At 43.4% G+C, this 21,566-nt stretch overlaps 1 protein-coding gene across 2 annotated transcripts in view; it reads left to right on the top strand.

Moving 5' to 3' along the window:
- Positions 1 to 21,566, top strand: part of SMG6 (SMG6 nonsense mediated mRNA decay factor) — a 236,582-nt gene that overhangs the window by 46,250 nt on the left and 168,766 nt on the right. For both annotated transcript variants that reach the window (XM_059997290.1, XM_059997291.1), the window contains exons 9-10: positions 3,632 to 3,693; positions 11,206 to 11,351. In XM_059997290.1, coding sequence (XP_059853273.1) covers positions 3,632 to 3,693; positions 11,206 to 11,351 — 208 coding nt within the window. The remainder of the gene's footprint in view (positions 1 to 3,631; positions 3,694 to 11,205; positions 11,352 to 21,566) is intronic.

Genomic DNA, 21,566 nt, shown 5'->3' with positions numbered 1-21,566 from the left:
GGGGTTAGAGCCCCCTTTTAGAACACAACAAAGTTTTTTTTTTTTTTTTAGTACTTGGTATATAAAAGTAGAGACATCCCAGATGAATAAATTAGAGAATGATAGTTTGTTCCCCAAAACGCTTTAAAGACGCATGCCGGAAATCCTCTTAATACTGAGGAATTCCTCTTAATTCCTCCTACCGTCCTTAAAATGCTTCACTTTTCAGAAATTCAGTTTTCCACACAACTTTTTAGAAGCAGGAACAACTATTAAGAATTAAAATTGGGCATATTTCAGAATCCTCTCCTCTGGTGATGTCTTGCTGCCTCTGAGGAGCTGCTTTCTCTTTCCTTGCTACACAGTCCATAAAGCACTTAGGCAGTTCTGAGTAGTAATAACCGGGGCTTGCATAAGACATTTATTCCTCAAAATGCTTTAATTTGTATGACTTCGTTTTATCCTTTCAGCTCTGAGTTCGGTACCGTCAGTGGTAGAAATTCCATTTTACAGTTGAGGAACAACCCAAACCATTTTACTCATAACCCCATAGTTAATGGAAGGACAGACTTTGTTGTGAGTGTCCAGAGACCTACCCATGCAACTATTGCCATTAGTGTCTCTTTGGGTCCTTGCTTTTAGATGGTACAAAAGGCCCAAGAGTCCCTTGTGAGTCGGCTATGGACTTAAACCAGAGAGCCAGGAGCCCTTTAATAATTCTAACACTGTCTCTTAGGGCTACACCCAAGAAGCATTTTTAGTTTCTGGTGAACAGTATGTAATTGCACGAGGACGATCTGGAGACAGATAGTCTCACCATATGCGGAAAAACAGTTCTTTCTCTACCTGAGTGAGACCATCTGAGTGTATTGTTGAGAATCAAAAAGCTCCAAACATGGAGCCAATCCATGGTGATGTGTTGGAGAGGGAAGAAGCTCAGGCTAAGACCTTCCTTTTGTGGACTTGGTACAATCCATGGTGATGTGTTGGAGAGGGAGGAAGCTCAGGCTAAGACCTTCCTTTTGTGGGCTTGGTATCAGTTAGGTTTTCCAAAAGCTCTGCCTCAGCACTTGCTGACTTCGTGTTATTAATTTACGATAGTGCTTAGTCCCATTTTGATCAATGTGTAACAAATGTACTTCCTCAGTATAACATGCTTTACCTCTCTCTAGAATGTATCTACATTTTAGCTCCTTTCCTACTCAAAATGTTGGTGACAGATAAAGTGAAACTATATTTAGGGTAACAGGTACTTTCAGACTAAAAATAAAGCAGTGGTTCTCATTAACCAAGGTCAGAGAGAATGTGTGTATAGTTTGACAAAGTTTGCTAAGATTCCCTTCACTATCACTAGTTGAAAAACAATGCACTGAAATCCACTGTCTACTAGATATAGTTAAAATATGATAATGGCAGGTGTGAAGTCAGGTAATTAAGTAGGCTTCATCTACTACCCTGAGAGAAGGATCTTTGGGAAGTGTAGCTAGAACGCCAGCATTAAAAAACGCCAGCATTAAAAAACCTCACGGTGCACTCCTTTTGTTCCAGGAGGCATTGTGAGTTACACACTGTTTCCTACCTAATGGGTAGGGAAAACTTAAAGGTGAAACTGAACTGCTCTTTTTAGTTGCTCTTCCCCCCTCATTGGCCCTTCATGAATAAGCTCACCTGTTCTCTTCCTGAGATAGATGGCAGTTTAAGGGGAGGAGAACTGTTTTGGAATCGGAGACCTGGGTTCAAGTTCTGTCATCCACTGGTTTAAGTTGCTTGAATTTCTGAGCTGTCTTGCGGCTTGGGGGATAGTAATTGGCTTGAACGAGATGGGTTAATATCGTTCTGTTTCTACCAAAGTATCCTGTATGTATAAATAGAACCAGTTATGGATGAGTTAACCAGTTTATGATTGGCAGCTGGAAAAAGGGACAGTTGAGTTAAAACAAGAATAGAGAGAGAATATATATTTTTACCTTTTTATTTTGAAATAATTTTATACCCATAGAAAAGTTGCAAGAATAATACAGGGAACTCTTGTATATCCTTCACCTGGATTCTCCAGTTGTTAACATTTTACCCCTCACTCTACCATTCATTGGGAGAGAATGTTCAGCTGACACTTGAGTGTTTACAGATGCCGAGTATGTGCTTTTAGTTGCCTTATCTCATGCACCAGTCCCTTAATGTATGGGTACTGTTATCTCCACTGCGTAGAAAGAAAAACTTTGGGAGGTTAGATCAGTTGCCTGAGACCCCACAGCAGGTAAGTGGCAGAGGTTTGAGGGGTAAGTTTTTCACCACCTTCCTTTGCATTCTAGCCCAGGCCTTGCCACTAACAGTGGCGGAGCCCTCGGCCATTTATTTTGTGGCAGGTCCTCATCTTTCCCTTCTGTTCATGGAACCCAGTGTCCCCTGCCCTGACTCACCTCACTGTAGAGACAGGTTACATTCCATGAAGTATCCTTTTTAACTACAGAAATCAGAGTTTTGTCTGGTATTGCTGATTAAGTGTAATTTGTTGAAGCAAATATAAAGACTGAAGATTGTTTGCAGTTTGTGGTTGAAGTCATCGGGGAGGTGAGAATGCCCTCCTTTCCTCACACCCAGCTTCCTTGTGAAATTGGTGGAACTGCCACAATTTGACTGGTTTTCTGTTTTGCAAGGGTATAAACCAGAAGAGTATTTTCCTCTTGGAAATACAGGATGCTGGACTGTTCCTTGCCCTAACCACCACCTTGAGATCAAAATCCTTTATCCGTCTTCCCTGTCAGGCTACAGGGCCCTGAGCATATTGCTTCCAGGAGACCAGGGACGATGACAGGGTTTGGTCTTTAGATTATTTCCACTTTCTTTGGAGTTGAATTTTTTTTCCCTGCCTTGTTTTGCTTAGAGGAATGTATCCCCTAAATTTTGATAGAAGTAGATTTTCTAGAACCTTGAACTGAGATTGAAAACTCGGTAGCTCATGGCTGTGTGAGCCAGATGTGGCTGGCAAACGTGTGCTTTTGGCTTGCCTAATGTTTAAATTTTTTTCTTTAGTAGCCAACATTTAAAAGCCAGAGGATTTCACATAACCCCAGCTTTCAGTTTTTCTTTCAAATAAAAGAAAAAAAAAAAAAAAGGAAAGGTTTGAACTTTTATTTTCAAAGCTGGAGAAGTACAATTTGATAAGCTAGTTAGTGGTGGGATTACCTTACCCTTGGTTACCAAAGAAGAGTTCTGTTTTTTGGGTAGGTAGAAAAACAACTCGTAAGAAGGAGAAGGGACTTATCCAAGATCATCATCATCCCAGTCCTGTACTTGTCAGTGTTTCATTTCCGTCGTTATGGGGACAGAGTGACTTCTAGATGGCAGAGGGTGACAGCCATCTACCCAGCTTAGTTGGAATTCAGTGCTTCGCTCCCTGCACACAGACACTACTGCCAGCAGGGGGTGCTGTCCGTTCACCGAGCCTGCTGTCATCTTGGCTCAGCTGAGCAGCAGCTGTTGGGCATGGGCCCTGGGTCTGTGTGAGAGTTTGGGCATGTTCATTTGGTTCCCATCCCTAGTGCCCACCCCTTAGACCCTGGCCAGGTTATTGTGTCACTAGGGACTCTGTTCAGTAACAGGAAACTGGGGAAAGTTTAATTGTTTTCTCCTCTCTTTTTTTCCCATGCAGCTGAACAAAAGGTTCATCCTCAGTTTTCTCCATGCCCATGGGAAGCTGTTTACCCGGATTGGGTAAGTGTGCAGGATGTTTATTTTATTTTCCTACATTACAAGTCATTTTGGAATTTAATATTGTTAGCAACTAGACTGTGTTTGTAACTGAGGGCACAGGGTGTGAATTCTTAGGGGCCTCCACCTTCTCTCCTCTTCCTTTCACTCATTCTCCTACTGTGCTCATGAAGTTTGGGAAATATTACTCTCCATCCCTCTGGCTCCCCCTTCCCTACCTTTACTAAAGCCCCCTTTTAACCACAATCTTTTCCCAGCCCCCACCCCAATCCCTCTGGGTTTCTCTTTCCTCTGCCTTCCGGCTCAGCCCCTAGTGAGCTCCGCAAGGAAGTCATGCTTAGTCCCTGGGTGCAGCTGCCAGGGGTCCTCCTTGGGGGAAAATACTATCCACTAATTTTCCCTTGAAAATTAGTGGACAGTAATTTCTTTCTTCCAACATTTTCTCTTCCTTCGAACCATACCCCTTCCTCCTGTGCTCAGTTTCCTGCACCATATTGCTGACCTCAGTAAATGCTAAGACTTCTCTTTGGTTTCACCATTCACCACGGACTTCCATATAAGTCTCAGGGAAGGTGGTGTGGGTGAGACCCTGTTACTTAATCCATTAAGCCTCTGGGAAGAGATCAGGTTTTGAGTATCCCTTTGGTGGATCCGAGTTTCTCCTCACTGTGTAAAGCTGGTGCCCCTGTGCTGAGTGCCTCGTTATTCCAGGAGAGGAACGGGTGGCAGTGCCCTCAGGTCGTCTCTGCATTTTAATATTTTCTGAGTTGGAGGTTTTATTGTGAACTACCCTTTGAGGTGATTTGCTTTGGATTATAGTTCCCCCAGTTGTTGTCAGTGTTTGCCTTTCACTTTCTTTTTCTTAAGATTTTAATTTATTTTTTTGGCTGTGTTGGGTCTTTGTTGCTGCGTGCGGGCTTTCTCTAGTTGTGGTCAGCAGGAGCTATTCTTTGTTGCGGTGCGTGGGCTTCTCATTGCAGTGGCTTCTCTTGTTGCAGAGCATGGGCTCTAGGCATGCGGGTTTCAGTACTTGTGGCGCGTGGGCTCAGTAGTCATGGCTCGCAGGCTCTAGAGTGCAGGCTCAGTAGTTGTGGCGCATGGGCTTAGTTGCTCCACAGCATGTGGGATCTTCCCGGACCAGGGCTCGAACCCATGTACCCTGTATTGGCAGGCAGATTCTTAACCACTGTGCCACCAGGGAAGCCCCTCCCTTTCACTTTCTGTCATAACCTTGTAAGTGTATCTGTAATGCTCTAGAAGGTTTCCTTAGTGGGAGAAGCTGAAAAGCTTTGTCCTGCTTGAAGAAACACTGTTTGTGGATGGTGAACTAGACACTGTACCTTTTACATATTCATTTGTCATCAGCCTGGGCAAGAGTGACAGGGATGGCTATAGTCTTGATTTTGAAATGACTTGGGAAACTTGGAGTAGTGCCAATAGATGCATCTCTACTAGCAGAAATAAGTGTGAAGTGATTTACTCAGCAAAGTAAACTAGGTGCATCAGTAGCAGCCCCTCACCCCACCCCCACGTCAGCTCTACTCTGGCAGGAGTTTTTGCTTAAGACTGTTGTATCCCTAGTGCCTGGCATGTAGTAGGTGCTCAGTAAATATTTGTTGTAGGAATAAGTGAATTATTACAAGAAATGGGTAGATTGTGAAAGACTGGAGAGCAGGATCTAGTATTCTATGGGTCGTCGTAGGCCAGTCAGTAGTGAGTAATGTAAAGGTGCAGTTGCAGGGTTATTATCTTATAATAAGAAGATATTATTTCATAAAGTAGCGCATCATATGAGAAATACCACTGTACTGCACTTAAAGTAGGTGCTATGGTTCCTTATCTCTTTATTTCTTTCAAAATTCTCATTTAAAAAATCTTTTTTTCCCCTTACTACCTTTCTAGTCAGTATTTTCTCCTTTTTTCCTTTTCCTGTGTTTGTTCTTTAACTTTTTATGTACCTCATGTTTGCTCTAAGTCAGGATTTCTCAACCTCTGTACTGTTAATATTTTGAACCTTATAATTCTTTGTTGTAGGGGCTGTCCTGTGTAGGCTGTTTAACAGCATCCCAGGCTTCTACCCACTACATGCCAGTAGCATTCCTTCTCTTCACCCCCAGTTATGACAATTAAAAATGTCTCTAGACATTGCCAAATGTTCCCCGCAGTGCAAAATTGCTCCTGGTTGAGAACCACTGCCCTAGGTATTTCTTAGCTCTGTTAGAGACTCTTGGGACTAAAAAAGTTATAAATCTTGGTCCAGAGTATACGAATGTTTAGGAGATATATGTGTGTGTGTGTGTGTATATATACATATATATACATATATATATCTCACACACACATACTTATATATATACACATACATATATATACACACACACACACACACACACACACACACACATATATATTTTTAAATCAGGTTAAGCATTAGTTAGAAGCTTATTTTTTCCCCTTTTTAAAACTCTCATATTTAGATATTTTGAAGGAAGTTTGAGAAAGGATCACAATAATGATTAAAAAGCTAGAAATTGATTTCTGAGAGGACAAATTAATCTTTAAAAAAAATAAGGTAGGGCTTCCCTGGTAGCGCAGTGGTTGAGAGTTCGCCTGCCGATGCAGGGGACGCGGGTTCGTGCCCTGGTCTGGGAAGATCCCACATGCCGCGGAGCGGCTGGGCCCGTGAGCCATGGCCGCTGAGCCTGCGCGTCCGGAGCCTGTGCTCCACAGCGGGAGAGGCCACAAGAGTGAGAGGCCCGCGTACCGCAAAAAAAAAAAAAAAAAAAAGGTAAAAAAAGTTTTATTTGGAGACAGCTGTTGGGGGTACCCTAACTGTGTTTAAATATTAGGGTCGTAACCAAATAGTTTTGACTTCTTTTGGATGACAGCAAGAGAAAAATAAAATAGGCTTATGTTGCAGCTGGAGAGGTTTGGGTTAGGTGTAAGAAGATTTCACAGAGGGAAGACGTTCAGGAATTTTCTTCTCTGGAAGCCTTTGCGAGCGAATAGATTATCTCATTTGTCAGAGGTGGTTTGCTGTGGTCCAGATTATTTTTCAAGATCTCTTCCATTCCTGCATATAACATATTCTGTTGGCAAAAAGATAAGGCCAGTCTAGTTGCACCTTCATGAACAGTGAGTCGTCGTAGTGTTCATATGAGGAAAATATATGTAAATTCTAGGCACCCCAGCCCCTCGGTGAGTATTCCTCTTGTGCTCTCCTAGAGGTAAAAAGAGAATTGAGCCCCATATTTATTCTGGAAGGCAGAAACAGCAATAATTTTTCTATTGGAAAAAAAGAAGTATAGAAGTCTGTAAGACTAGAAAAGCAATGAGCCCGAGCCACACACAACAACATGGACTGCTGCCTAATTACCAAGAAGATGTGAAATGTGGGAGGCGTTGAAAACGAATTAAGAGTGAGGAGATTGTAATGGGGAGCAGCTGAAGACACATCCACTGTCCCGCCTGCCTGCTGAGAAAAGCCCCCCGTGGCTCTCCCAGTCTTCGTCTTGTCCGTGCCCCGTGTTCTCCGTTGCATCCGCGTATGCTTGAGGGCCTAATGTGTGCCACGCTGGTCTCCTTCCTCTCAGCAACCAGCGAAAAAGAGGTGCGGAGTGTTAGATGGAATCAAGTGCCAAAAAGAGTTTGTTTTTCTCCGCTGACTAGTTCTAAGACCTCGAGAGGGAACAAGTCAGAGCCTCTGTGGGCTCTGGTTTCCTTATCAGTAGTTTAAATAGATGATCTCCAAGGTCTGTTCCAGTCCTTATGTTCTGTAGCACTATGATTTTTTTTCCCCTCATTGTTACCCTGTCATACGGCTTAGTTGTTTTGTTTTGTTTTTTGCTACTGGTTCGCTCCTATCTTGTTCAGTTTTTAAAAATTAAGATGTTAAGAAAAGTTAGGGAGCCTGATTCTTTTCTGCAGAGAATGTTGTCTGGCCCAGCTGTGTTCCCCAGCATATGAGAGGTTGGGTCCTGCCCCGTTAGTCACTATCTGAGTCACTCACGGGTCTAGGTCCCAGTATTGTCTGAAAGACTGGTTTCTTGAAACTGCCATTCAAATGAGACAAGGTATCTCTGGAGATCACTTCAGAAAGCAGTCACTTTAGCCAGCCAGTATCCTGAAAGTGACCGTACCTTCTGCAGCTTTAAAGGATGGGGCCGGAATCCTCTCAGGCTCAGGAAGGGGAATAGGTCAGGGTGCCGTGTGGCTCCTGACAGACACTGGCTTTCCCCGGGAGAGGCAGATCAGACCTGTGCTCAGACTCCTCTGAGAGAGGTCGGGAAGCCGGCAGCCTGTAGACTTTTGATTTGTGACAAACAGAATAATTTTGCTTCCCATTATAGCCTAGGTTGAAGTTACCACTTTAGTTTTTACTTGCTTGCCGAGTCATGCTATTTGCACAGCTTCAAGATCTCTTGGAATTCAAAGGCTCATGTTTATTTTGGACTCTGAATTGTTAAGAATATAATGTTTGTGTCTTGATTTTTTTTAAAATTATAAATGTATTATATACAAAAGCCAGAAGTATTCATTGTAGGGGAAATCTTTTTACTATATACAGTACTTATTGTAAAATATTTAGAAAACCCAGCAACAAGAAGAAATAAAAAATTATTCTCACTATCCAGAGATGACTATCTACCACTAACACTTGGTGTATATTTTATCTTCTTTTCTATACATCACGCACACACATTTTCTTATTTATTTTTTACAAATATGTATAAAAAGGGATCGCGTTAAACTACTTTAAAACTGTCCACATTTAATATATGTTGGACTTTCTCCCACATGATTAAAAAATCTAATACAGCTTTTAAAAAATAGAATTCAGTTGTATGGATGTGCCGTCTTCATCATCGGCTGTTGTTGGGCGTTTTAGGATGCTTCCAGTTTTTGGCTGTTATAAATTGCCCTTTTTTTATGCTTTCTCTCCTCTTCCTCTGCTGCTACTACTGCTGCTGCTTCTTGCCTAAAACTTTTACAATTATTACATAAGTAATGTATAAAATCTCCTTATAAAAGTATAACATTCTTTTCTAAAATTTCTTTCAACTCTCCCCCAACCCCTGTGCCTTCCAAAGAGATAATGCCGGACATCAGGCTATGTATTCTTCCAGACCTTTTTACTATATTTACATACTTACACATGTAGCCATAAAAACCATAATTTTATTTTGTGGGTTTTTTCCTAAACAAATTGTATACTGTCATTATCTCAGTTTTGGTATAATTTTCGTTCTGCAATATGGGGTGGAGGGAAGAGAAAGAAAGAAAACTACTTACAGGTAACTTGAGGCCAAAAACAGACATCATTTTGGTTACGAAACTGGGCACCAGAAACGCTGTTATTGAGCTCTGAGGAAGAATCTTTTATCTGTGTGTCCTTCAGTTGTGGCCTAACAAAACTGATTTTTGTCTGAGAATGCCATCTTTCCTCATATCTCAGAATTGAAGTTACTCTAACTTATGCATTTGATTTTTTTTTTTTTCTTCTGTTTTAATCATGTTGAACTAGTTGAAAGGCGAACGGGGGATTTTTTTTTTTTTAAACTTTCGAAAAAAAGAAGATGTGGACATTTGGCCTGGTGCTCTTTTGAGACTTCATTCTGACCTAGGGAGTGTTAATGGATCTGTTTCAATTCCCATCCAGGGAAGAGGCTTCCTCAGACACAGCCTCGAAGCAAGACTGTCCCACGTGACACTTCTGTCATGTCGTTCTGTGCTGGCTCTCTACCGCCTTTCAACACGGAGACACATGGCTCTGAAACTTGCCCAGTGTGGCTGCTTTTCAAGCAGAGTGAACTCTGCTATTCTCGTAACGAGAAGTGCTAGCCCCCCTCCCCACCTCCACCAGAAAGAGTGCTGCACAGTGTCAAGATTTAAAATGAAACCTTTGTTATAGCCCATGGGGAAAAATGGATCCAGTCCAGCCTCAAACATATCACTCTCTGCCATTCCAAACTGACCAAGAGTTTTAATGGTTCTGAAATATTTTAGAGGGGGGGTGAAAGAGTGTGTTTCGGTTGTTTTATTGTTGTTGTTGGGTGGTGGCAGTGGCATTTGAAATGGCATGTGGGGGGAAGAAAGCCTGGCATGTTTTGTGCCAATGAAAATGAGGGCAGCTCAGCAGAGAAGGGCACTGGAGTATAAACTGTAATTGACCCATAACTGTGGCATGACTTCTGGGTACTAGGAGGTAAGTCATAGGAGTTGCCTCCAAGGGCAAGGAATGAAGATTGCCAGGAGGCCAGAAAGCTCTGGAGTTTTCTGACCTGAGGAAGGTACTCCTCAGCGGGGAAAGGTTCAGGTGAGAGTAGAAGCACCTTTCCCTAGGACTTGAAACGGTTTTGTATCTTTTGAGGAGGATTCCCTTCCCTGTGGCTTTCCAGAAGCTATTTATTAATCCAGGCTGGAGCTCTCCCTCACCCCACCCCACAGGGTATCACAAGCAGTTTGTTTGTTTTTGAGGGTGGGGGGGCGTTGAGGATGGATAAAAGATACTCTGCTGACCACGAATTGTTCGGCATGGCCCTAAGGCCCGTGTGCCTGGTTTCTCTCTCTAGCACCAAGTTCAAATTTGCTTTTTATTTCTGAGGACTTCAGCTGTGGTTTGTTCCTGTTGCCAGAGGAGCTCCAGGCATGCACCACTGTTTGTGGCCACTTTTGGCAGGCATTGGTTTGAATGACCTCTCTTTAGGAGCCCTGGGTCACTGGCTAGATTTCTACCTCCCTACATTACAGGCTCTTCCTGTATTGGGAGTGGCAGTTGGCCAGGGCATTATATTTCCACTGGCCTGAAAACATACAGACCCTGATGAGCAGAGGCTTGTGAGAGGGAGGAGGACAGCAACACAGGAAAGACCGAAACAGATCATCAGGGCCCTAGGTCGAGGGATTCTTCCAGGGGAGATTTGGGATCCTTAGGTGGAGCGATTAGTGTGAGAGTCCCTAAGTAGACGGCCGCAGAACTGCGTCTGGTTTTCTGAAGTAAAGCTTTGAGTGAAGAATCTTTAGATTCACGTACCTCTTCATAGAATATGGTTTTCATAGCAGAGAGTTTGGGGAATATGCCAGTCTTAGAGCTTAAAGGAAATTTGTTCACTATTTAGAAAAACTGATTGTTTCAGAGAGAAACTTTGATTTCAACTTGAATTCAGTTATTGCCAGAGGTTAGGAAATAACATACCAAAGCATGAAAACTCATGGCGATTTATCCAAAAATTGAGTTATTTCCATCTCTAAACTCTGAACTTCTTTCTCTTAAATTTGTTCACAACCTTAGGGTGCTAGGAAGGTTTGTGAAAGTAGCAAAGAAATGTCCTAGGCGTTAGCCATCTGCTTTTCCGGGAGGGTGGGCGCGGAGAGAGAGAGAGAGAGAAGAGAGAGAGAGAGAGAGAGAGAGAGAGAGCGAGAGAGAGAGAAAATGAGTGTGTGTGTGTGTGTGTGTGTGTGTACACCGAGTTCTCTTGGGGATGTGCCTCACTGATGGGCTGGCTGTATTTGTAGGATGGAGACATTCCCCGCAGTGGCTGAGAAGGTCCTCAAGGAGTTCCAGGTGTTGCTGCAGCGTAGTCCCTCTCCTATTGGAAGTACCCGCATGCTGCAGCTTATGACCATCAACATGTTTGCTGTACACAACTCCCAACTGAAAGGTAAGGAATGTCCAGTTTCTTTATCTACACAGATAAAGATTAATCTAGCTTCTTTCCTATGCTACCATACCACTACACAGTCCCCCCAAAACACACACACACACACCCCCTTTTCCCCCGTTGCCGTTCAGATCTTTAATTTACTCTCTGAAATCTGTGTGACTCTCTAGTGCTTGGGTGGGATGGTTGGAGGGAATCATGGGTATAGAGCTTAATTTGCAAACCCAGAGATGCTGTTGCACATCTGGCCATGCTAAAGGCAGCAGCAAGGCCTCTTGGAGGCTGCAGACCCAGAGCCTCTCCCAGGGGGGGAGGCATTGCTGAAATGTTTCATTGCAGAGACCATACGCTTGGCAGGGATTGGGAATAGCTGTTTCTGGACTCATGTACCCTGTTTGTTCAATATGGAAAAGTCTAGTTCCCTATGGGATATCCCTTGTGGGAGTCTGCCAGGGAGTAAGAACAGAGAATCGATGAGCTTTGGTGACTCAAATCTGGAAGCACAAAAATCACCAGGCCCAGAATTTGGCAAATGTACTAGTGTGCATTCCGAAATGCTTTTCTGAACACTGGGGTGTTTTTAACATGAGGTGGGGGCTGGGGTAGGAGAAATGGGGGGTGGTGCTGGTTGGCAGGATTTTTAAATGTTCTGATCACCAGGTCACAGTTGAAGGATGTTACCGGATCCCTCCCCTCCCCTTCCCTTTCCTCCACCCCACTGAGGTAAAGATGATGGGGTTTGACTTGATGGAAATCTGTAGCATGGAGGTGACATTATTTTGTGTGTTTTGTTTGCAAAGGAGACTTGGTCCTTGCTGCCAAAGAATCATTTCAGAGCACTGGCAGAGAGTGTCTGGTCTCAGGGCTGGAAGCTTATCATCTGAAATGCCAAGAAGCGGGAATTACCCTATGGAGAGTCCGTTGTAAAACAGACCTGGTGTTTCTAGACAGAGGATCGCTAGTTCTTTCATCGCACCTTTTCTTAGTGATTTCTCTCACTCCGAAGTTGATTTGTTTCCCTTCCCGTTTGTATTTAGGTTATGCTTCAGCCTGCTGCAGGGGGGTGTTCTCCCCTGATGAGTGGGTATTCTGCACTTTCCCTTGAAACTTGGCTCCTCCTGGGACTCTGCAAGGTCCTCCGCTAGTTTGCCTGGGTTTTCAATCACATCTGAATCCTAAAGGGTTTTCTGCTTTCACGCTGCCTGCTGCAGCATTTAGAATTCCCGGAAGAAGGTGAGATGCAGAGGCTTAGGTGCCATTTTGAACTTGGCTAACTATTCCCAAGAACAGTTCTGAGGAAGCATGCAGTCCTGAGGGGCAGTGGAGGTTTCCAGGAATGAGGAAATAAAGTTTGTAAAGTGTGATGAGGCCGTCAGTCCAGAGGGGAGGGAGATTGACGCCTTCATCGTTACTCCGCTGCTTGGGCTACCAAGTGGGAAGCTCACTGGACTCAGGGAATGGGGCCTCCCGAGGTGCCTTCCTCTTCACTTTCCTGCCTCCCTCTAACAACAGCAAGCTGCCTGTCACAGGGCTGCAGCCTCTGCCAAGGCCCTGTTCCTGCATCGAGTGACCTGGAGGTGGGGATGTAAAGACCCCGCAGCTCTTGCCTGTGGAGCATCTGTTGTCAGCAACTTCTGCTCCATGGAAAGAAATACGTTGGCCCTTTCATAGGCCACCAGTGAGTCCTTTTCCTGGAGCTGTTGTAAAGTAAAAGTTAAGAAAATATGGGTGAAAGGAAGGTGAGATGGTGAGAACAGAGAAAGAAGGAAGTAAGTGGTTCCCCTTTTGAGGCCAGGGTACTTTTTCTAGGACTCTTTTCCATGGTCGGTCATAATGAGGACCTGATAGCCAGGAAGGACATGTCGCAGCCTGTGCGTGAGACCCTACCACTGGTTCTGGCTTTGTCCTGGCGCTCACCTCCCTGGGGCAGCTGGGGCCGAGAGGAGTATGAGCTGAGGTGGTCAGAAGCTCCCAGGGTGTTTCAGGGAAAACAGCCTGGGCCACAGGATATAACACTCAGCCAGGACAGAGCGCTCTGTGGACGTGCTGCCAAGTCCCCGGTGTGCAGCTGAGGCGGCCGTCCAGACCCCACTGTGTGGGCTGCCATTGGGAGAGGGGTGAGCAGAGCACTCAGCAGAGCTGGCTGGTGGGAAGATGCGCTTTTCCATTTCCCAGCACATGAGTCATCTTCTCTGGGCCCCTGTGCTGTGCTTGCACGGACAGTGGCAAGAAGGGGGTGTTGTGGCTGAGCAGCAGCATCTGTGCCGGGGGTGGAGAGGGAAGGGGGTTGGGGAGAGGGTAAAGATTTAAATCCTTCACTAATCAGCAGCAGTTTGAATCACATTTTTATGAGTAAGGAAGTGATAAATCAGCCCTGAGTGTTCAGCCCCCAAGTCCCGTCAGCCGGTGCCCTTCTGAAGGCTTCTCTCCAGGCCAGTCTGCTTGCTGTCAGAGTCGCCACCCAGCCACGGGACCCTGGCTGTCTGAAACCAGGAAGCAAGGGCCTGCTGCTGCCTGGCCCTCCCAGGTGCTTGGGGTCTGTGGTGATTTGGCAGTCACTGCAAGTTACAGAACATCTGGGCCATCATTTTTCTTTCCGTTCCTTCTTGGACGTGTCCTTCTGGGTGGGTGTTTGCATATGTCAGTTCCTGGACTCTGTGGAGAAGGAACGTTCCAGCCTGAAACAGCGGTGATCTGTGGCCCCCCAAAGCAGTCAGAATCCTCTCAATCTGTGCCTGACCCTTCCCTGTAGATGTGGTACTTAAGGAGGGCAACAGGGACGTCCTTACTAAAAAGTACATCCTTTGCTGATGCCTCTGATTCTTTTTTGTGTGTGTTTGATGCTACCCTTGTATAAGCCCTCTTTTCAAAATACCAATAGTCCAGGGTGGAAATGATACCGTTACTAACACTTCAGTGTGATTACTTTTCAAATGTGCTTTCCTTGGGGTCAAGAGACATAGAACTGTTATAAAGCTTTGGACACCTCACAAGCCAAACGGAGGGGAAAAACGTAGATGGTGGTGAATGACAGGCATCTTTCCCCTTTTCTAGGTTATAGTTTTTCCTGGCGCTCAGGGAGGCAGAGGTTGTGAGATTTGTCCCGCTTCCAATAAGGGAAAATGAGTTTTGCCACATCATTTAACCAACTAAACTTTCAGGTCTCAGCAGTGATCTTAAAACTCACAAGTTCAGGGCTATTGGTGGGGATACCTTTATCTCCTCCCCTCATATGGGCCCTATGCAAAAAGCCTACTTCAGTGGGACTACAGAGAGTCTAGAATCCTAATACCTACACTGAAGTGGTTGGGGACAGATAAATTTGAGGGGTGTTTGGGGCCAATAGCATGGTGCCTGGTATTTCTTAGGCACTCATTAAGGATTCATTGAATGCATGGATGAGGAAGGCCAGGTTCTGGGCAGGCCAGCCCTGATTGAACAGTGTGTTTCCTTCCTGGCCTTTGTCCAAAATTACCCTTTGGTGAGTGATGGGGGGTGGTGAGATAGGTGGTTCCCAGAGTGATGTCACACTTGGTGATCTCTCTGCAGCATTCCTGAAGGGAGAAACGGGGCCTTCTCCATGTGCCTCAGCATTTAACACTTCAGTAGCCATCTGATTGGCTGATGTGGTGCTGGAGGGGGAATGGTTGATCTCAACCACAAGCACTCTAAGAATTTTAATTTTTTAAAAAATTCTGTAATTTAAGGAAATAAAACTCTAGTTTCTTGAAGAGGAATAAATTGAAGCAACATTTGTGGTAGGGCATCACTGAAACCCCATTGCACCCCCATCTGTGCCCAATTTGCTCCAATATGGCCCCCTTTTTTTCCCCCTCTTTTTCTCTCCCCCTCTTGCGCTCTCTCTCTCTCTCTCTCTCTGTCTCTGTCTTTTTAAAAAATATGTTTTATAATTCCTGGAATCAAAACCATCTCAGGCACACACTGTTTTATTTTACTGTATTATTGGATTATACTTCCTGTAAATCACTGGATGTTATTCATTGGCCACCACTGGAATAACTTCCTTTTTCTGTGCCCTGGCCCCCTCTTTTTCCCCCTCTTTTTCCCCCTCTTTTTCCTCCTCTTTTTCCTCCCCTACCAGTTCATAGAGTAAGCCTCCACTGCAGCCTTGCAGAAAAGCCCCGGTGGCAGCAAGAGGGCACCCAAGAGACACTGCTTGTGCTCCCTGTTCTTAGGGAACATTTAGGGCCTGGGATTGAGGCAGGGCTAGGCTGGCATTCCTTTCTTTATCATTTATGCTTGCTCTTATGGTTTGTTAGTAACCCTGAATTGCAGGAGGTGGTAGGAGGGAGTGCCACATGCATGCCTCCAGAGGGATAGAGAATCGCAGCTGTTAATATGGGACGGATAGAGCTTAACCCCAGTGTGTGGGATGCTTGAGATGGGAACCACACACCTTCATGCTGTGGTTGTGTATGCAGGTTGACTCCGGTTGAGAAGTTCAATTCACAACCAAAATGTCTTTGTCTGTGGCATACAACCACCTTAGAGACCTTTAGTAAAGCAATTTGCTCCTCTGTGGCAATTCACTTCTGTCTGAGTCTCTTACCCAAGCAGAATATATGAAGTGCCTAATCCTCTGCTTGTCAGAACAGTTGTACAGGAAATCCACCTTTCATAAAGGGTTAGGCTTGAGTTTAGCTGTGTAAACCGCCCCTCTCCTTCCACCTTGTCTATCTCTGGTGGTAGAAGCCCTTGGACTCTTCTCCTCAAGGATCTGTGTGGGTAGATTTCTACAGGTAATCAGCACTGCCTGACCTTCGTTTTCAGGACTGCTCAGTTTAGAGCAAATAAACGAAGAAACAGCCAGCTTGGCCGACAAATTATGTGAGAAATAGATTCAGAGGTCAGAAGAGGCAAGGCTTTAGGAGGCAGGCCAGGGCAGGGTGCATCCCTTAGCCATGCCCTCTGTCCCTCTGGGGGAGATAGAACTATCAACAGGCTGCTTAGCATGGACTTCTTCCCTCCACATTCCCTGGAAAAGAAGAAAAAGTTAAGGAAGTGAGTTTGTCAAGGGATCTTCCTATCTTCCCTATTCTGAATTCCAGGGTCCTTGCTGTTTTCAGAATGAATCCATTACTTTAGGCTGAGGGAGGAGAAGCAGTTGTGAAAAGCTAAAGAAATGAGAAAATTCACTCATATCAATGAAATTAAGCCTCTTACCATGTCGGCTGACGAAATGATTTCTGGTTTTGCCCCAAGGTGATTGTGTGGTTTGGTGTCCATGGCTGCTTTGCCTTGCAGTGCAGAAGTGCAGTATCCGATCGTGGCCTGGTCATTAACGTGGGCTAGAAACCTCATCTCTGTTGCCATTTTATAGCTTCTCAATTTGATTTTTTTTCCCTCCTGAATGGACTTATTCTGAAAGGGAAACATTATTAGGGGTTAGGGTTGATGCTGGCAGCAGGACTTCCAGCTCCCTTTTCTGAACACTCTTTAAGCTTTTCCTGAGGAGTAAAATTCTAAATTTACGGAGGGCGCGGGCCAGATGTGTGCTATTTGTTGAATACACAGGGGAAATGAGTAGGTTCTGGGGATGGGGGTTAGGGGGAGTAAGTTGTACTTTGGACCCTAACCAACTAAATGTTGATCTGGGGAAGAATTGTAGCTTTCAGAGGTAGTCGCCAGTAATGACAACAACAGAACAACACTGTGATAATACCTGATGACATTTTATAGTTGCTACATATGTATTCTCATTTGATTTCTCCCATCAGCCCTCTGAGACAGGTGGGACAGATATTTTGTGTCCTATTCCATAGGTGGTGAGAAATATACCAGAAAAGTTGAGTAACTTAAGCAAGGTTGCACAGCTAGTAAATTACACCTCAAGGGTCAAGCCTTCTGTATGAGAAGGCACACGAAAATTTCTTTGGACCTAACTGAGACAGCTAAACAAAGCAAGGAATCCCACCCTGCGTCCCCTCTCCCCCCACAATCTGAGCAGCTGCTGTTCTTTGATGAAGAAAGTGATCCTTGAGTCTGATCTGAGAAGAGGAACAGAAGTAGAAGTGAGGGAGTTGAGGGAGTCAGAATTCCCCCAAGTTGCTTGAAGCTCAAGTGGAGCCACAGGTAATAAGCTGGCAGAAGGACGTGGTTTGAGCAAATCAGGGTTGTCTGGGGTCCATGTTTACCACTGTCATAGGTGAGGGCACTCTCCCCTCACAATGGAAAGCATTTTTCATGACCAGTTGGCAAAAGAAGTGTTGAATCTTTCTCTTGCTTGGGTTATGTAGTGTCTCTTTAAAATAAAAAAGTACTTTTAAGGAACATTGTTTCTTATTTTCACCATCTTTTCCAGTATCCGCCTTGCTTTTTGAAAAGAGGTTTTTCACATGCCGTTCTTTTTTTTTTTTTTTTTTTTTTTTTTTCGGCCTCTCACTGTTGTGGCCTCTCCCGTTGCGGAGCACAGGCTCCGGACACGCAGGCTCAACGGCCATGGCTCATGGGCCCAGCCGCTCCGTGGCACGTGGGATCTTCCCGGACCAGGGCACGAACCCGTGTCCCCTGCATCGGCAGGCGGACTCTCAACCACTGCGCCACCAGGGAAGCCCTCACATTTCATTCTTAAATGAGACTGTGATTCTCTTTTTGGCCTGAAGGGAAGGTGGGTATGTCATTCATACTGAAAAGGGTATGAAAGTATAAAATATTTGAAAGAACAATAAAGTGAATGCACATACAGCCAGCACCTAGGTTAAGAAATAAAATATTGTCAGTACCTCAGAACTGTTCCCTGTGTTTTTCATCCTCATGGTAGTTCCCTCTCGCCCTTGCAGGAGCCATCATCCTGACTTGTGGAATTAATTCCTTAGCTTTTCTTTATAGTGTTATCATCTAAGTATTGTATATACCTCTAAACAGAACATAGTTTGCTTTTGCTTGCATGTAAATGAAATCATGCTAATAATATTATTTATATTCTTTTCTCTCTGGCTTATTTTGTTCCAGGTAATGTTTGTGAATCTGTCCCTGTCAATGTGTGTAGTTTGTAGTTCATTCGTTTTGCATTGCTACAGTACTACATTTTATTCATTTATTGCAGTTTATCCATTCTTCTGTTTGTGGACATTTGAGTTGTTTTCTCTTTGAGGCTATTATGAGCATTGAGTCCATTGACAGTTACGTAATACCATCCTATTTTTTTAAAGTCAATTCTATTGAGGTCAAGTTTACATACACTACAATGTACCCATTTTGAGTGTGCATTTCAATGAGTTTGGCCAATTTATATACCCAGGTAACTAGTCATCATCACAGTCAAGATACAGAACGTTTCTATCATCCCAAGAAGTTCTCTTTGTGCCCATCCCAGTTGATCTCTATCCCTACCCCTGGCCCCAGGAAACCACTGATCCACTTTCTGTCACCATACATTGGATGTGTCTTTTCTAGAGTTTCATATAAATGGAATCATACATTGTGTACTCTTCTGTGTCTGGCTGCTTTTGCTCAGTGTAGTGTTTCTGAGATTTATTCATGTTGTTATATGTATCAGTATTTCATTACTTTGTATTACTGAATAGTATTCTGTCTTAACGGCTATACTACAGTTTTGTTTATCTAGTTACCTGTTGATGAACATTTGGGTTGTTTCTAGTTTTGGGCTACTATGAATAAAACTGCCATGAACATTTGTATGAATGTCTTTTTGTGAACATAGATTTTCATCCCTCTTGGGTAAATACCTAGGAGTGGATTTCCTGGGTCATAAACGTATGTTTAACTTTATAAGAAACTGCTAAACTGTTTTCCAAAGCGGCTGAACTATTTTACGTTCCCTCCAGCAGTGTGTGAGAGAGTCCCAGTTTCTTTGCATCCTTGCCAACATTAGGTATTGTCTGTCTTTCTTACGTTAGCTATGTTAGTGGATGCGCAGAGCTATTTCATTTTGGTTTTAATTTGTGTTTCCCTAATGACCAAGGATGATGACTTTCCATGTGCCTACTTACCATTTGTATATCTTCTTTGTGCCTATTTAAATATTTTTGCCCTTTTTTAAAAAATTTTTTTCTAGTTTTATTTTATTTTATTTCAGACCACGCCATGTGGCTTGTGGGATCTTAGTTCCCTGAGTAGGGATCAAACCCCGGCCCCCTGCAGTGAAAGCACAGAGTCTTAACCACTAGACTGCCAGGGAATTCCCTTGCCCATTTTTAAAACCAAGTTGTTTTTATTATTGAAAAAGTTTTAAGAGTTCTTTATGTAATCTGAATATAAACCCCTTATCAAATATATATTTTGCAAATATTTTCTCCCAGTGCTTTTCCATTCTCCTAGCTATTCTGTTTCTTTTTTTCTCCTTTCTTACTTTTTTTTTTTTTAACATCTTTATTGGAGTATAATTGCTTTACAATGGTATGTTAGTTTCAGTTTCACAACAAGATGAATCAGTTATATATACACATATATTCCCATACCTCTTCCCGCTTGCGTCTCCCTCCCTCCCACCCTCCCTATCCCACCCCTCCAGGCGGTCACAAAGCACCGAGCTGATCTCCCTGTGCTATCCTTTCTTACTTTTTTCTGGATTTTTCCCCTGTTCTTTCTCCTCGTCCCCCCACTTGTTTCCTTTTTTTTTTTAGTGGTTACTCTTGGAATTAAAGCGTGCATATTTACCTTGCCAAAAGTCAAAAGTTTTTCAGCATTTTCACTCTCCTAAATAATACAGATACCCTGGAACACTTAAATTCTGTCTGTTCTCTTCCAACTTTATCTTCCCAGGTTATATTCTGCCTTTGTCAGCTGTTTTAATTATTTTTTTCCTTTTAAACCCTACAAGACAAGTATTACTGTTTTCATTTCTGTTTTGTTTTCATTATTATTATTGTTGCTGTTGTTTTTATGGTAAATATTTGTTTAGACTCACCTATATATTTACTACTTTCTTTTCATTCCTTCTTGCATTTCAGACCCTCCACCAGGGACCATTTTCTTTTTTTTTTTGGCCACACCACGTGGCTTGTGGGATCTTAGTTCTCCGACCAGGGATGGAACCCAGGTTCTTGGCAGTGAGAGTGTAGTGTCCTAACCACTGGACCACCAGGGAATTCCCTGGGATCATTTTCTTTCTGCCTGAAGTATATTCTTTAGAATTTATTGTGACATTCTTTTGATGACAAACTTTTTCAATTTTTGTCTGAAAAGCCTTTATTTTCCCTATTCCTAAAAGATCTCTATTCACCGGGAATAGAACTCTAGGTTAACAGTTCCTTTTCTTCAGCCCATTGAAGATATTTCACTGTCTCTGGGCTGTTACTGTTGCTGATTAAAAGTCAGCCACCAGTCTAATTGTCCTTTTAAAAGTCATCTATTCTTCCTGGGTGCTTTTTTTTAAACACTTTGATGTTCTGCAGTTGTAATGATCTGTCTAATAGGTTTGTACTTATTTAAAAATTGTTCCTGCCAAGGATTTGTTGGGCTTCATGTATCTGTGAGTTGATTTCAGCAGTTGTAGAAAACTCTTAGCATTCTTTTTTTAAATACTGCATCTGCCAGTGCTTTCTCTTCTCCTTCTGTCTTTCATGTCTCTTAAACCTCTCTTTTCATTTTTCTGACTCTTTTTTGGTGTGTGCCGCATTCCTCATAATTGCCTTAACTCTGTCACTGAATCTTTTCTTAGCTGCATCTAATCTGCTAAACATGCCTTGCTGAGATTTTATTTCAATTATACATGTTTATTTCCATTTTTGTTTTTTTTCCCCTAAATCTGCTCTTTTTCTATAGTTTCTTGTTTCCTGAACATATTTGTGAGCTTGTCTTTTATTTTTTAATGTATTAACCCTGGTTATTTTATGGACTCTGATCAAGGGGTCCTTTTAGGTGAGTTTCTGCTCATCTCTTGTTTCTGCTGGTTGTTGCATATGTGCCTTGTTTCCTCTGTAATTTAATTTTTTTCCTGTAATCTGCTTATTTTCTGTGGGATTTCATAAGTGGGAACTCTTGGAGACCTGGGATGAAAATGGGGAAAAGATTTGAGTTTGCTTTTGTCTACAGCCTGGTGGGGGGAGTCTAGAATGATCATTCTAATTAAAATATCTGCTTGAGGGTTTTTGGACCACTCAGATAATGTGAATTCAGGCTGCACACCCCTGTGAGGGCTAGTGTATAGTCTATACTTTCAATGTAATATTTTTTTCTCTTCTAGTCAGCCCCAGGGTTTGATATAGTCAGTTTTCTAGCTGTCTTATCAAG

This window comes from Delphinus delphis, chromosome 19, assembly GCF_949987515.2.
Source record: "Delphinus delphis chromosome 19, mDelDel1.2, whole genome shotgun sequence".
NCBI lineage: Eukaryota > Metazoa > Chordata > Mammalia > Artiodactyla > Delphinidae > Delphinus > Delphinus delphis.
This window is presented reverse-complemented; position numbering and strand designations above follow the sequence as displayed.